General features: G+C 44.0%; 1 protein-coding gene across 1 annotated transcript in view; it reads right to left on the reverse strand.

Annotated features, from left to right (window-relative positions):
- Positions 1–14,942, reverse strand: part of myo6a (myosin VIa) — a 244,455-nt gene that overhangs the window by 57,045 nt on the left and 172,468 nt on the right. Inside the window, 4 exon segments of the mRNA XM_052011416.1 lie at positions 1,034–1,204; positions 3,285–3,380; positions 5,107–5,234; positions 13,478–13,550. Coding sequence (XP_051867376.1) covers positions 1,034–1,204; positions 3,285–3,380; positions 5,107–5,234; positions 13,478–13,550 — 468 coding nt within the window.

The raw sequence follows: 14,942 nt of genomic DNA on the forward strand, positions 1-14,942 counted from the left end.
GGCCCATCGAGTCTACTCTGCCATTCATCATGGCTGATTTTTTTTAACCCCATTTTCCCATCTTCTCCCTGTAACACTTAACCCCCTTACCAATCAAGAACCTATCAATCTCTGTGTTAAATACACTCAATGACTTGGCCTCCACAGCCCTCTGTGGCATAGAATTCCACAGATTCACCACCCCCTGGCTGAAGAAATTCTTCCTCAAAGTTTTAAAGAGATGTCCTTTATTCTGAGGCTGTGTCCTCAGATCCTAGACTCTTCTATTGATGGAAACATCCTCTCCACATCCACTTTATCCAGGCCTTTCAGTATCCAGTGGATTTCAATGAGATCCCCCCTCATCCTACTGAACTCCATCGAGTACAGGCCAGAGACATCAAACACTTCTCATTCAGTCTGAGATACAAGTTATTCTAAACTGTGGGTTTAAAACAAAAACAGACTTAAATTTGTTTTTGAAATGTGGTAATTAAATACTTACAGTGCTCAATTTATCTAACACTGCTATTGAAAGTGAAAACAAAAATAAGTAAATATGTTGGGTACAATTAACACTCAATGTAACAGCATAAGTGAGGGAGAGCAACAGTATGAGCAAGTTAGAAACACATTTCATACCTACCCTTCAATGCATTCTCTTCACACTAATGTGCTATAACATTAAGGTACTATTATTTAGCACAAATCACATTTCCAGTCTCTAGAGTCACTCAAGGCTGCTCTCATTTGGGGAATTTTCAAATGGGGCCAAAGGATATATCACAGCAATAATGAGGTGTTAATAAAGATCCATAAAAGGCAAATGTTACTGACTGAAGGAAAGGCACCAAGGTATTTACTGGATTACATTTGTACCAAAATCAGGATGCAATAAAAAGGCTTCACAATTCCACCCGACGCTCACTCTTTCAATAACTATAGGGCGACGCATTCATCCTTTCCACATGTCATTTAACAGTAGTTTTCCACTTGGATAATGATATTTGTAAATCACAATTTTACAACAGGGTAGTTTTCCAAATGAATCTACCTTGAACTTATTCCCAACGCTAATGAAGCTCAGTTTTCCTGCTTTCTGCTTTGTGTCCTTAGTGTTGTTGGTTCCTTCAAAGAGTTTCCGGACAAAAGGGTCCTTTGATTCTGACACCAGGGATTCCAAGGACATGTGCAAGGCATCATTATTCTTTTCCACAAACTTGGTCTACCGGGGAAAAGAAAAATAAATCACAGAGGACTTCTCAGATTAAAGATAAGGTTATTTCATCACAAAAGAAAATATAACCAGGGGTTGGTAGGTTGTGGAGACATGATGGGTTAAGAAGTATAAAAGGAATTTAGGATTGGAGGGGGAATTGTTTCTCAGGACCCCGGCAGCATCTGCAAGATGGAAGAATGCATAAATACATGTAGGAAAGGCATGGTGGTTTTAAAGGGTGATTTTAAATTCCATACAGACTGGGATAGATTGGTTAGTTTACGTTATAAAGTAAGCAAATTCCTAGAGTGCATTCAGCTTAGCTCCTTGCAATAGTATGTCCTAGAGCCAAGAAAGAGAAGTTATATTAGCTTCAGTAGTGATTCAGATTTCGTTAACAGCCAAACAGACATGAACATTTGCCTAACAGAACTCGTAACCCAAGTAAAGCTGCATTTGAAAGGGAGAAACACAAAAATGACTGCTGAGATTCTGGATTTAGTTTCAGTGGAGTAAATTGGGCAAGTCTATAGAAGTGAAAAACGACTGCTGCTCAGTGGGGAGAAATTCAAAAACATGCAACACAGAACCATTCTATACCCTGAAGGAGTAAAAGCTCGACTTGTCAAAAGTAAAGCTAAGCAACAAAAAGGGGAAGGAGCAACTGTAAAACAAAATGAACGAGCATCCAAAAGGCTAGAGAATGCGTGAAGTCTGGTGACAGGATGAGATACAGAGAAAAACACAAGATAATAAAACATATAGTATGAGCTCTAAAACAAGAAGGACCTGAAAAATAAATTTTGGGGATGTCAAAATTAACATAACTATGCTTTACACATTAGGGTGTTGGGGAACAATATGGACACCTTAAAAACTGATGGAGGCAAAACTGTAAATAAGGAGGATGCAGCAGACGTGGAATAATTGCTCAGGATCGCGATTTAAAGAAGAAATTACCATGCCAAAGAAACTAATACTGAGTCCGGCATAGGGACTCACCAAATTAAAAAGAAGTTAAAATGAAGGGAAGTTAAAATGAAGGGAAACACAGCACTAAAAGGTGACAAGTCTCCAGGACCAGATAATCTCTATACCAAGGATTTAAAGAAAGTAGTTCAGAATATTACAGGCACCTTAACTTCATTCTTTCAAAACTCCCCCTTCCAGGACCATGCCTTTGAAATGTCACATGGACATGCCTTTCTTTAAAAAGTGAAGTGGCAAGTGTGAAGCCAATTAGCCTAATGAATGCTGTCGAGAAATTACAGGTGACTGATGACAGTGACAGGAAGCCTTGAAAATCTCACCTGATCAGAGACAACCAGCATGGATTTATAAAGGGCCAGACATGTCCAATGAACAGATTTAACTTGGTAAAGCAAGAAATGTCTGTGGCTATTATTTATATGGACCACAAAGCTTTTGATAATATCCCTCATAATCTGCTCATGGAGTTAAAGGCAACTCCATTGACCTGGCTGGGAAACTGGCTGTGCACCAGGAGACAAAGAGATAATCATAGGTACTCTAACAGGATGTGATTAGTGGAATTGTACAGGGATCTGTCTTGAGATCTCAACTATACTGTACATTGCATTTGTTAACAACTTAAAAGATCGACAGCCACATACTTAAGTTTGTCAATCACACAAAGATGGTTGGCATTGTGAGGAATGTGAATGGACACATTAAATTAAGAAGAGGCATTAACAGATTAAAAACTGTGGTAAATGGATTTCAACATGCCTTGTGTAAGATCATCTATTTTGGACCTAAAAAAGGATTGAAGGCTTGGATAGTGAAAGATCAGAAATATTCAGGGTCCAAAGAGACTTAGGGATCTGTGTACATGGATCCTTAAAATATCACAGATGTATATTGAAAATAATCAAAACCATCCCTAATAGAATTCTAGAGAATGAGAAAACAAATTGGATAGAAGTTATGCTATAGCTGAACAAGTTCCTGTGAGACCATATCTAATTTTTGTGTCCAGTTCTGGACAAGACACACAAGACTTGGAGTCTTTCTTTCACTTCTGTAGTTCCAAAAGACAAATAATGTACTTAATTCAAAAGCTTACCGTTTCATAGCAGACTGCTCCAGCGAAGTGCCTGATGATAAACCCTTCGTCATCACGGATGTTCCTATGAACCGTCAGTTTGGACTTTCTAGGAATCTGAGCAAAGAAAAGATGTGTTCTGGTTTACAAATATTACAACAGTAGCACTTCAATGTTCCCCACCACTAGGTAAGGTCTGGCACAACCCACACTGAAGACCCCACTCTAACACCAATTATTTACATCCACACTACATTGTCAACAAATTACCTCCTAAAATTACAATTCTAACACTGGCTACACTTTCTGAAGAACCTGTTTGTATTGAGTAGATGCAAGTTTCCTGCTAATAGCAATACCCAAGAATAGTTCCCAGCAATACTTCTGTGCCATCATGTCACTCCCACAAGTCTAACTGGTCATTTGTTGCATCTGCTATAACTCATAACAACAACCTGTTACAGTCCCTGGCTGTTGGACTGAATGAGAACTTGAGGTCCTCGACAGAGCATAATGAAGACCTGCAGGGAACTCACCCAACCTGATGTCCGCTTGGAATCATCACCACATTGGGAAAAATCTTCCACTGGGACGTGCTGGCGTATGTGTCCATGACTGGGCAATTCCCCAGTGGAGACTACAATGCAGTATTCTGCTCGGCAGAGAGCCTCGATGGGACTCGCACAATGCCCAGCCAACAGATGATTTAGTTAGCAACAAGAGACTGCAGATGCTGGAATCTGGAGCAACAAAATCTGCTGGAGGAACTCAGCGGCTCATGATACAGGAGTTTGACCTGAATTGTCGACAATTCCTTTCCTCCCACGGATGCTGCTCGACCTGCTGAGTTCCTCTAGCAGATTGTTTCCTGTTGAGATGATTTAGTTAATCTAGTTTTAACTATTTGTTAAGAGACTATTTAATTATTTGTAACTATTTGCAAGAGAGTGTCAGAGTTTTAACTTTGACAAATTTTATTTATTTTTTTTACAAGTTTAATCTCTTTCACATTACTTTTGACATCCAGAATAGTTGTGAATGATTGAGTGCTAAAGAACTTCACAAACATAAAATTTGAAGGATAGGTTTGACAGCTGGCAAAGGGCAAGGGAAGTGGGGGCCTCTGTCACTGTAGTGATCCCTTGCATTGGAAGAGACCCTGTGCAGTGTCAGTGTGCAGGAGCTGGGCTCCCAGCAGAAGACTGTACCCTAGACCATGCTGGAAGGAATGACTCAGTACAGTGGAAGAGTTGCACCATTAATCCTTTCATACTGCCAACCTCCAACCCCACCACAGTCTGCTGAGCAACACAATGCACATTTCTGTTCAAATTATCTGCAATTTTATACACAGTTCAAACCACAACAAATGTGGGCCCAATATGCAATATTTGGATACATTTAGCAAAAACATGCCTTGCAAGAAAGCTTACAATAATAGTTATATTGGATTTAAGTTAGCCAACTCTTACTTTATCCACGGTTCATTTGGCATTGCCATTCCAGTCTGGAAGACAAGGGCTTGATCAGATGGTTCATTTTTAAGCACATTTTTAGTCCCTCTACTTTAGCCAATGTTGCTAAGACCACTCCCGTCCTCGCCCAACGTTCACGGTGCTCTTCGCAGGCAGACCCGAGTGAGCAGTGTTCAGGGGTTGGAGCTCTGGATGAGTTGGGCCTTGTATCGTCTAGGGGCACAACCCCCCACGCAAGAATGGCTAACTCAGCACAAATCAAGAAACAGGTGTTGGTGGGGACCAGTCCCAGCACATGGTGCACAGGCAGGTGCCAGTGGGGAGTCTTACTCTGGGAGTGGCTGCACTCCTACTGCCAAGTAACTCACTGTGAGTCGGAAGTGATCCTTGTGCTTCTGGTGAACTGCCGAAGTAAAATGTTGGTCACTGGTTTGAGGTAGGCGGTTTTCTTCATCCAGAATATCCAGAATCCCCACTAATTTAGCTTCAATCAAATCTGTTTATTGGCAGAATAAGAACAAACTTGTAAGGGGAATAGTTAAGTTCATGATATAACAACGGTTGACAGATTTCAGATGAAATACTAAACAGCTTCAGTGTTGGGCAATGCATAATTTGTGTTCACTCCCTCTCACATTTTAGCCAATACTTTCCTACCTCTGCTTCTTTCCCCACTGCCACGATCCTCACCTTGTCTTGAACCCCTAACCCTCAGTGTCCAAGCACCATGACAGATGACTCAATGCCACTGTAACCTGTTAAAATTACTAACCGACCAACCTGGCCTGTTGCAACACAGGCAGCCACTCTCAACTTGTCAGCCTGATGCCAGGAGACTTAAACCAAGAGCTGACAAAATAAAATCAACACGCAAGTTCAACAAACTGAAACAATTAATTGGTTTCTCACATTGCCGAGAGTTTCAGGGAAACTTAGGTGTGGTCAGCACAAGTCAAGTGCTTCAGTCAGGTGGTAGGACTGGATCACAGGGGCAGGCAGGGATCGGGAGGTTGAGAGAGGGACGAAGGAGTCAGGGAAATCTAGAGATGGTGGACATGAGGGGGATCTGAGGGCCCAGGGGTTGGAGGTCAGGATCAGGGATGACAATGACCACATGGGGACAGCGGCAATGCTTTCCTTTTCAGTATGAGTTACACAGTGTTCAGAATCATACAGCACAGAAACAGGCCCTTCGGCCCAACTGGTCCATGCCGACCAAGATGCCCCATCCAAGTTAGTCCCATTTGCCAGCATTTGGCCTATAACCTTCTAAACCTTTCCTACCCATGTACCCATCCAACTGTCTTTTAAAGGTTGTTATTGTACCTGCCTCAACCACTTCTTCTGGCAGCTCATTCCACCACCCTTTCTGTGAAAAAAAAGGTTGCCCCTCAAGTTCCTATTAAATCTTGCCCCTCTCACCTTAAGCCTATGCCCTCTAGTTCTTGATTCCCCAACCCAGGGAAAAACACTGTGCATTCACCCTATTTATGCCCCTCATGATTTTATACACCTCTATAAGATCACCTCAGTCTCCTACGCTCTAAGGAATGAAGTCTTAACTTGTCCAACCTCTCCTTGTAACTCAGTCCCTCAAGTCCTGGCAGCACCTTAGTAAATTTATTCTGCACTCTTTCCAGTTTAATAACATCTTTCCTATAGCAGGACAACCATAACTAAAAGTACTCTAAGTGTGGCCCCGCCAGCATCCAGTACAACTGCACCATGACCTCCCAGCTTTTATACTTGATGCCCTGACTGATGAAGGCCTGCATGCCAAAAGCCTTCTTCACTACCCTGTCTACCTGTGACTCCACTTTCAGGGAAGCACATACTCGAACTCCTGCTGTTCTACAACACTCCCCAGGGCCTTACCATTCATAGTGAAAGTCCTACCTGGAGTTGACTTGACCAGGGATGGTTGGACCAGTGCAAACCAATATCATGAATGGGAGAAGGATGCATACTAAGTGAAGTCAGTGAGATTCTGTTTAAACTCACAAAGGAAATAGACAAGAGGAGATGGATAAACTGATCCCATTGCCAGAAGGCATAGGCTGATGGGCAAAAAGACCGTAAGTGACATGAGGAAAAATGTTTTTACACAGCACATGGTTCAGGTGTGGAATGCGCTGCTGGGATGATATTGGTGACAGATTCAAAACAGATTCATGTTAGAGTGAAGGGCAAGGCTAGCAGGAGTATGGAACCCTGGATGATGAGGGATGTTGAGGCCCTGGCCAGGAAAAAGGAGGCATCGGTCAGGTACAGGCAGCTGGGATCAAGTAGGAGGAGTACGGGGGGTGCAGGAGTGTACTCAAGAAGGAAATCAGGAGGGCAAAAAGGGGACATGAGATAACTTTGGCAGAGAAGATTAAGGAAAATCCAAAGAGATGTTATAAGTACATTAAGGGAAAAAGAGTAACTGGAGAGAGAATAGGGCCCCTCAAAGACCAAACGGGACACCTTTGTGTGGAGCCGCAGGAGTTGGGCAAGGTTTTTAATGAATATTTCTCCTCTGTTTTTACCATGGAGAAAGATATGAAGACTTTGGAACTAGGAAAAGTAAATAGGGAGATCTTGGGGATAGCCCGCATTATAGTAAAGGAGGTGCTGGATGTCTTAAAAGGTATGAAAGTAGACAAATCTCCAGGGCCAGACCAGGTATATCCAAGAACACTGTGGGAGGCTAGAGAAGAAACTGTGGGAGCCCTGGCTGAGATATTTGCATCATCATTAGCCACAGGTGAGGTGCTGGCAGACTAGAGGGTAGCAAATGTTGTGCCTTTATTTAAGAAGGGCATCAAAGAAAAACCTGGGAACTATAGGCCTGTAAGTCTAACATCTGTGGTAGGTAAGTTACTGGAGAGGATTCTGAGGGATAAGATGTATGTACATCTGGAAAGACAAGGTTGATTAGAGGTAGTCAGCATGGCTTTGTGCATGGGAGATCATGTCTTATGAATTAGATTGACTTGATCATATTCCCAAATATAAACTGGGACCTCCTTAGTTCAAGAGGTTTAGATAGGGCAGAATTTGTTAGGTGCATCCAGGAGGGTTCCTTAAATCAATATGTAGATAGTCCAATGAGAGGAGGGGCCATACTGGACCTGGTGTTGGGTAATGAGCCTGGTCAGGTGACTGACCTTTCAGTGGGAGAACAGTTAGGGAACAGTGATCACAACTCCTTAAGTTTTGAGATAGCTATAGATAAGGCTAAGTATGGACCTTGTAGGAGAGTATTAAATTGGAGCAGGGAAAATTACAAGTGTATTAGGCAGGAACTAGGGAGAGTTAATTGAGAGCAGCTGTTTTTGGGCAAGTCCATATCTGACACGTGGAGGGTGTTTAAAGACCAACAGAGTACAGGACAGGTATGTTCCAGTAAGAAGGAAGGACAAGGATGGCAGGGCAAGGGAACCTTGGATGTCAAGAGAGGTGGTGAATTTAGTCAGGAAGGAAAAGAAAAAGTATGTAAAGCTTAGGAAACTAAGAACAAACAGAACCTTTCAGGATTATAAAGAAGCCAGAAAAGAACTCAAAAAGGGAATTAGGAAAGCCAGGAGGGGCCATGAAAAGTCCTTGGCAAGTAGCATTAGAGAGAATCCCAAGGCATTCTACACATACATCAAGAGCAAGAGGATAACTAGGGAGCGGGTAGGACCACTCAAGGATAAAGGAGGGAACACGTGCTTGAAGGTGGAGGATGTGGGTGAGGTCCTAAATGAGTACTTTGCATCAGTATTTACCAAGGAGAAGGATGTGGAGGATAGTGAGATCAGTGTGGAGTGTGCTAATATGCTAGGGCATTTCGAGATAAAGGAGGTAGTGTTGGGTCTCTTAAAGAACATTAAGGTGGATAAGTCCCTAAGGCCTGATGGGATATACCCCAGGTTATTAAGAGAGGCAAGAGATGAGATTGTTGAGGCCTTGACCAAGATCTTTGTGTCCTGTCTAGCCATAGGCAAGGTCCCGGAGGACTGGCGAGTAGCTAATGTTGTTCCATTATTCAAGAAGAGAAACAGGGATAATCCTAGAAACTATAGACTGGTGAGTCTCGCAGCAGTGGTAGGGAGGTTACGGGAGAGGCTTCTTCAGGATAGGATTTATGAGCATTTGGAAAACCATTGCCTATTTAGGGACAGTCAGCATGGCTTTGTGCAGGGCAAGACGTGTCTTACTAACTTGATCGAGTTTTTTGAGAAGGTGACGAGGGTGATTGATGAAGGTAGAGCTGTGGATGTTGTCTGCATGGATTTTAGTAAGGCGTTTGTCAAGGTCCCTCATGGGAGGCTCATCCAGAAGATTAAGATGAATGGGACCCACGGTGAGTTGGCCATTTGGATTCAGAACTGGCTTGCCCATAGATGACAGAGGGTAGTGGTCGATGGGACTTGTTCTACCTGGAGGTCTGTGACTAGTGGTGTTCCACAGGGATCCGTACTGAGACCTCTGCTGTTTGTAATGTATATAAATGACCTGGATAAATATGTACATGGGTGGGTTAGTAAGTTTGCAGATGATACGAAGATTGATGGTGTTGTGGATAGCGGAGAAGACTGGTAAAGGATATGGTGGGATATAGATCAGTTGCAGATATGGGCAGAGAAATGGCAGATGGAGTTTAATCCGGCCAAATGTGAAGTGTTGCACTATGGGAGATCAAATGTAAAGGGACAGTACACTGTTAATGGCAGGACCCTTAACAGTGCTGGTGTACAGAGGGATCTTGGGGTCCAAGTCCACAGCTCCCTGAAAGTGGCCGCACAGGTTGATAGGGTGGTAAAGAAGGCGTATGGCATGCTTGCCTTTATTAGTTGAAGCATTGAGTTCAAGGATCAGGAAGTTATGCTGCAGCTTCATAAAACTCAGGTTAGGCAACATTTGGAGTATTGCATTCAGTTCTGGTCGCCCCATTACAGGAAGGATGTGGAGGCTTTGGAGAGGGTGCAGAAGAGGTTTACCAGGATGCTGCCTGGATTAGAGGGCATGTACTAGAAGGAGAGGTTGGACAAACTTGGGTTGTTTTCTCTGGAGCGGCGGAGGCTGAGGGAAGACCTGATAGAGGTTTATAAGATTATGAGAGGTATAGCAGATACCTTTTTCCCAGGTTTGAATGTCTAATGCCAGAGGACATGCACTTAAGGTGCGAGGGGGTAAGTTCAAAGGAGATGTGCGGGGCAATTTTTTCCACAGAGAGTGGTGGGTGCCTGGAACGCGCTCCCAGGGGTGGTGGTGGAGACAAATACAATAGGGGCATCCAAGAAGCTCTCAGATAGGCACATGAATGTGTGGGAAATATAAGGATTGGATATTTAGGTGGAAGGGATTAGTTTAGTTGGGCATTTGATTGCTAATTTATTAGATTGACACAACATTGTAGGCCAAAGAGCCTGTTCCGTGCTGTACTCTTCTATGTTCTATGAGTATTTTTGATGAGGTGACCAAGAAAGTTGATGAGGGCAGGGCAGTAGATGTGGTTTATATGGACTTCAATAAGGGCCTTTGATAAAGTTCCACATGGTTAGGCTGCTCTAGAAGGTTAGATCACATGGAATCCAGGGAGAGCTGGCTAATTGGATGCACAATTGGTTTGATGGTAGAAAGCAGAGGGTGATAGTGGAAGGTTGCTTCTTGGACTGGAGGCCAATGACTAGTGGTGTGCCTCAGGGCCAGTGCTGGGCCTATTGTTATTTGTCTTCTATATTAACAATTTGGATAAGAATGTACAAGGTATGGTTAGTAATTTTGCAGATGACACTACAATAGGTCATATAGTGGACAATGAAGGAGGTTATCAAAATTACAGGGGGATCTCGATCAGCTGAGCAAGTGGACCAAGGAATGGCAAATGAGTTTAATTCAGTTAAGTGTGAGATGTTACATTTTGTAAAGTCAAATCCATGTAGGACTTGCATAGTGAACAGCAGGGCCTGGGGCATGTTGTAGAACAGAGGGACCTTGGAGTACAAGTACATGGTTGACTGAAAGTGGAATCATGGGTCAACGGGGTAGTGAAGAAGGGTTTTGGCATGCTGGCCTTCATAAGTCAGGGCATTGGGTATAAATGTTAAGAGGTCATGGTGCAGTTGTACAGGACACTGGTGAGGCTGCACTTGGAGTACTGTGTTCAGTTTTCGTCGCCCGCTATAGGAAAGATGTTATTAAAATGGAAAGAGTGCAGAAAAGATTTACCAGAATGCTGCCAGGAGACTTGAGGGGCTGAGTCATAGGAAAGGTTGGACAGGCTAGGACCTTATTCCTTAGGGCATAAGAGACTGAGAGGTGATCTTATAGAGGTGTATAAGATCATGAGGGGCATAAATAAGGTGAATGCATTCAATCCTCCCCCTCCCCCCCCCCCCCACCACCCCAGAGTTGGGGAATCAAGAACTAGAGGGCATAGGTTTAAGGTGAGAGGGGAAAGATTTAAGAGGAACTTGAGGGGGCAACTTTTTTTGACACAAAGGGTGGTGTGTATGTGGAGACAGCTGCCAGAGGAAGTGGTTGAGACAGGTACAAACAACTTTAAAAGACAGTTGGACGGGTACATGGGTTGGAAAAGTTTAGGTTATGGACAAATGCTGGCAAGTGGGACTAGCTTGGATGGGCATCTTGGTTGGCATGGACCAGCAGGGCCAAAGGGCCTGTTTCTGTGCTGCATGACTCCATGTAGTTCTAAAGGATCCGGGATGTAACTGGAAGGAAAGTATTTGCAGGGTTATGGAGAGAGGGCAGAGGAGTGGACCCAGCTGGACTGGTCTTACATGGAGTCAATACATGCTCGACAGGCTGAATGGCCTCCTTCACTGCTCTACCTCCTTCTGTGATTCATGTGACGTGCTGAGCAGGAGGCAGCTGGCCACATAACAGCGCCGTGTGTCACTGCACACACTGTACCAAGCCTGGATTCTGCAGACCTGAGCTTCTTTGCTGGAGGTTTGTCACCAACCCTTGTGGTGCGGCAAGTTTAAAACCCATTGCGAGCAGGTGAGCGAAGGGAATGCAGGGAAAGGGGAAAACCCAGAAATGCAGCAACCCCCGCCCTCAGTGCTCAATACTGGCTGCAGCCCACACACCGTGGCGGTCAGGAGACCCTGCCGAGGCACAGGTTCCCCAATCACCCAACATCAGAGCAGTCCCCGCTGGGAAATTTACATCACAGATCCCTTGGGTGTTGCCGTCAGAGCTCAGGGAGAGGGACCCACCTCAGCAGGTTCTCCATCTATCCAGAAGGGTTGAATAGTGGCCTGAAGGTGGCAGTAGGCTTCTTATTTGACTTTATATGGCTTCTTCAGGATGGGAAAAGGATGCATCTTTTTGGTCCTTACCAAATATGAAGCTCCTTTGTCAGAACTTTGAAAGAGAGAGGATGAGTGATTATCAGGCTGCAGGGAGGAATGAATAGGTCAAAGGGAATATCTCTGATAGGGCAAGGTCAGAGTTGCTGTGGGGATAGCCTGTAACTGAGGTCATCTCGTCAATGGTTAAAGGAGCAGTGATAATACAGAGGTTAAAAGGCTGCAAGAGGCAGGGCTGCAGGTCATGCCCAGCAAGTCAGGTTGTGCTGAGGGAGGAGAAAATCTGAGCTGCAGTCACAGGTGGATGCCCTGCTCCATTCTGATACAGTCAGGAGAGTTACCTTAAGTTGTCTAATTTTGATATTAAAGTCCTGCAGGCTGCTGGGTATCCAGATGGAAGGTGAGGTGCTGTTGTTCGAGTTTGTGTGGGGCCTTGTTGTAACAGTGCAGGAGGGCACATACAGAGAGGTGGGAGTGGGGAAGGGGAATTAGTAGCAGGCAACAGGAAGCTCAGGGATACCCCTGCGGATTGAATGCAGGGTCAACCCATCTGCATTTCCCAATCTGATTTCTCCAATGTAAAGGAGCCTACATTGGATGCAACACACTAGATTGGAAGAAATGCAATTGAATCACTGCTTTGCTTCGAAAGACAGTTGGGCCTTTTGGTGGTGGGATGGAGACGGATTTGCTCCGGTCATAAGACTTTCCACACTGGTGCTTCTGTGATGTCTTCCTTCTCCCTGAACTTTGGCTTCCTCTCTACCACAGTGGACAGAGCCTTTAGCCACAATTTATCTATTTTCCTCATCCCTCTCCTCCTGGTCCTCAGCCCCCACCCCACCAGCTTCCACGTTCATTGAATCAGCTCTACAACTTACTCCCATTTGAAGTGGGAACTGACAGGGAACGCAGAGCCTCAGAAGTGGTGGAGGCAGGTTCCACTGTGGTCTTCAACAGGAAACATGGTGAAGAAAAATGTGCAAGACCGTGGAGAAAGGACCACAGGTAGTGAGTTACTCTGGTAGAAAGCTGGCACAAACATGAAGGGCACAATGGCCTCTTCCTGAGCTGTAACCATTCTATTCTATGATCTTACATGAAAATGAGCTGTGTTTAAAACACAGGCTGTCCTACACGCACACAAGGTCTAACAAGAGAAATGACTTGGGGATCCAGACTCAAAAATAGAACATAGCTGCTGACCTTTCAGTGACCACACTTCAAAACCACTTCACGTACTGTGAAGTGCTCTGGGATGCCCTTTGTCTCAAGTGTTACACAAGCATGTCATCCCTTCCTGTACGTAATTCAGGACTCTTAATTTTCTGTATCTTGATTTAATTACAAAGATGTCACCATTACGTCCAAAGAATGCAACTGAAACAAAACTAGAAACAGAACGAGTCCTGCTACCCAGGTCAACTGGTACATACAATGCAGTCTTGATTGTCAACATAGTGCACTTCATTCACACCAAGCCCTTCTTTCTGATACAGCTCTTGTTCCTGAAAGCGAAGAAGTCAAATCAGTGTTACCTCACTAATCATCGGAAAACACCACTGTCTAGAATGCTCAAACTCTTTTATCTTTACATCACCAACAGTAAATTAACATGGTGCAATTTTAATCTTGCTTCCAGCATTGCTAATAACTGATACACATTCATTTTAACTTAGAAAACATAATTAAAGGAGTTCTGATGAAGGGTCATTGACCCCAACGCATTAACATTATTTCCCTCTCCACAGATGCTGTCTGACCAGCTGAGTACTTCCAGTACTGTTTTTATTTCAGATTTCCAGCACCTGTTCTCAGTTGAGAGACAAGCAAAGACAGGCAGACAGAATGTGTGTGTATGTCTATGTTTTAAATCACACACATGGTTTACTCAGACTGCATCAGCACAACTGTTTGCTCAGAGTTTCCTACGCCCAACATCGCTACTTCCTGATGCAGATTGGAACCAGATTACACAGTGGAGACTGAACTTACAGACACAAGATAGATATTGATTTAACTCAGTCTGCCATGACACAAAACTGAACAGATTCTCATCCAGAAGTACTGTACAGATGTTTGAGGTGAAACAAGCCACAATGAATTGCAGAAGTACAGAGCTATATCTCCAGGTGGCTCACCAGCTTCTTATAACGGAGGGCAACACAGCCACCCACGTTGTAAAGAAACAGGGGCTTCTTTTTCCTCTGCTATACCAAGCTCTTCACACAGCTCAGGGACCCCACAGAGTCACCCTATCCTTGTGGTCAGCTCCACTACTAGGAGTCAGGACAGCTGGACTGTGAGTAAAACCCTGGCACTGCTTCTGAGACAAAAAGCAACTAGAACATTGTATTGTTTCCCCACACCTTCTCCCCACTTCATGCCAGGTGTCCACCAGGCTGAGGCTCAGGGATGACAGCCCAGATTGAATGCTGTCATCATTGCCATTACTGAGAGAGCTACCTGACCCAACAGCCAGCGTCTTCCCCACCTTTGAGGACATCTTCAAGAGGCGGTGCCTCAAGATGGACCCTCACCATCGGGGACATGCCCTCTTCTCGTTACTTCCATCAGGGATGAGGTGCAGGAGCTTGAAGACCCTCACTCAACAATTTAGGAACAGCTTCCTTCCCTCTGATATCAGATTTCTGAACAGTCTATGAACACTACTTCATTATTCACATTTTTTGCACTATTCATTTATTTTGTAATTTATAGTAATTTTATGTCTTTGCGCTGTACTGCTGCTGCAAAACAATAAATTTCACGACATACAAGTCGGTATAAAACCTGATTTTGATTTTTTTGACCTAATTATTCAATATACAAGTAATTATTTTACTGTGACTTTACCTAATAATGCAAATCCAACTGTACGTATCACCTACGAATCCACT

Source organism: Pristis pectinata, chromosome 3 (assembly GCF_009764475.1).
Source record: "Pristis pectinata isolate sPriPec2 chromosome 3, sPriPec2.1.pri, whole genome shotgun sequence".
Taxonomy (NCBI): domain Eukaryota; kingdom Metazoa; phylum Chordata; class Chondrichthyes; order Rhinopristiformes; family Pristidae; genus Pristis; species Pristis pectinata.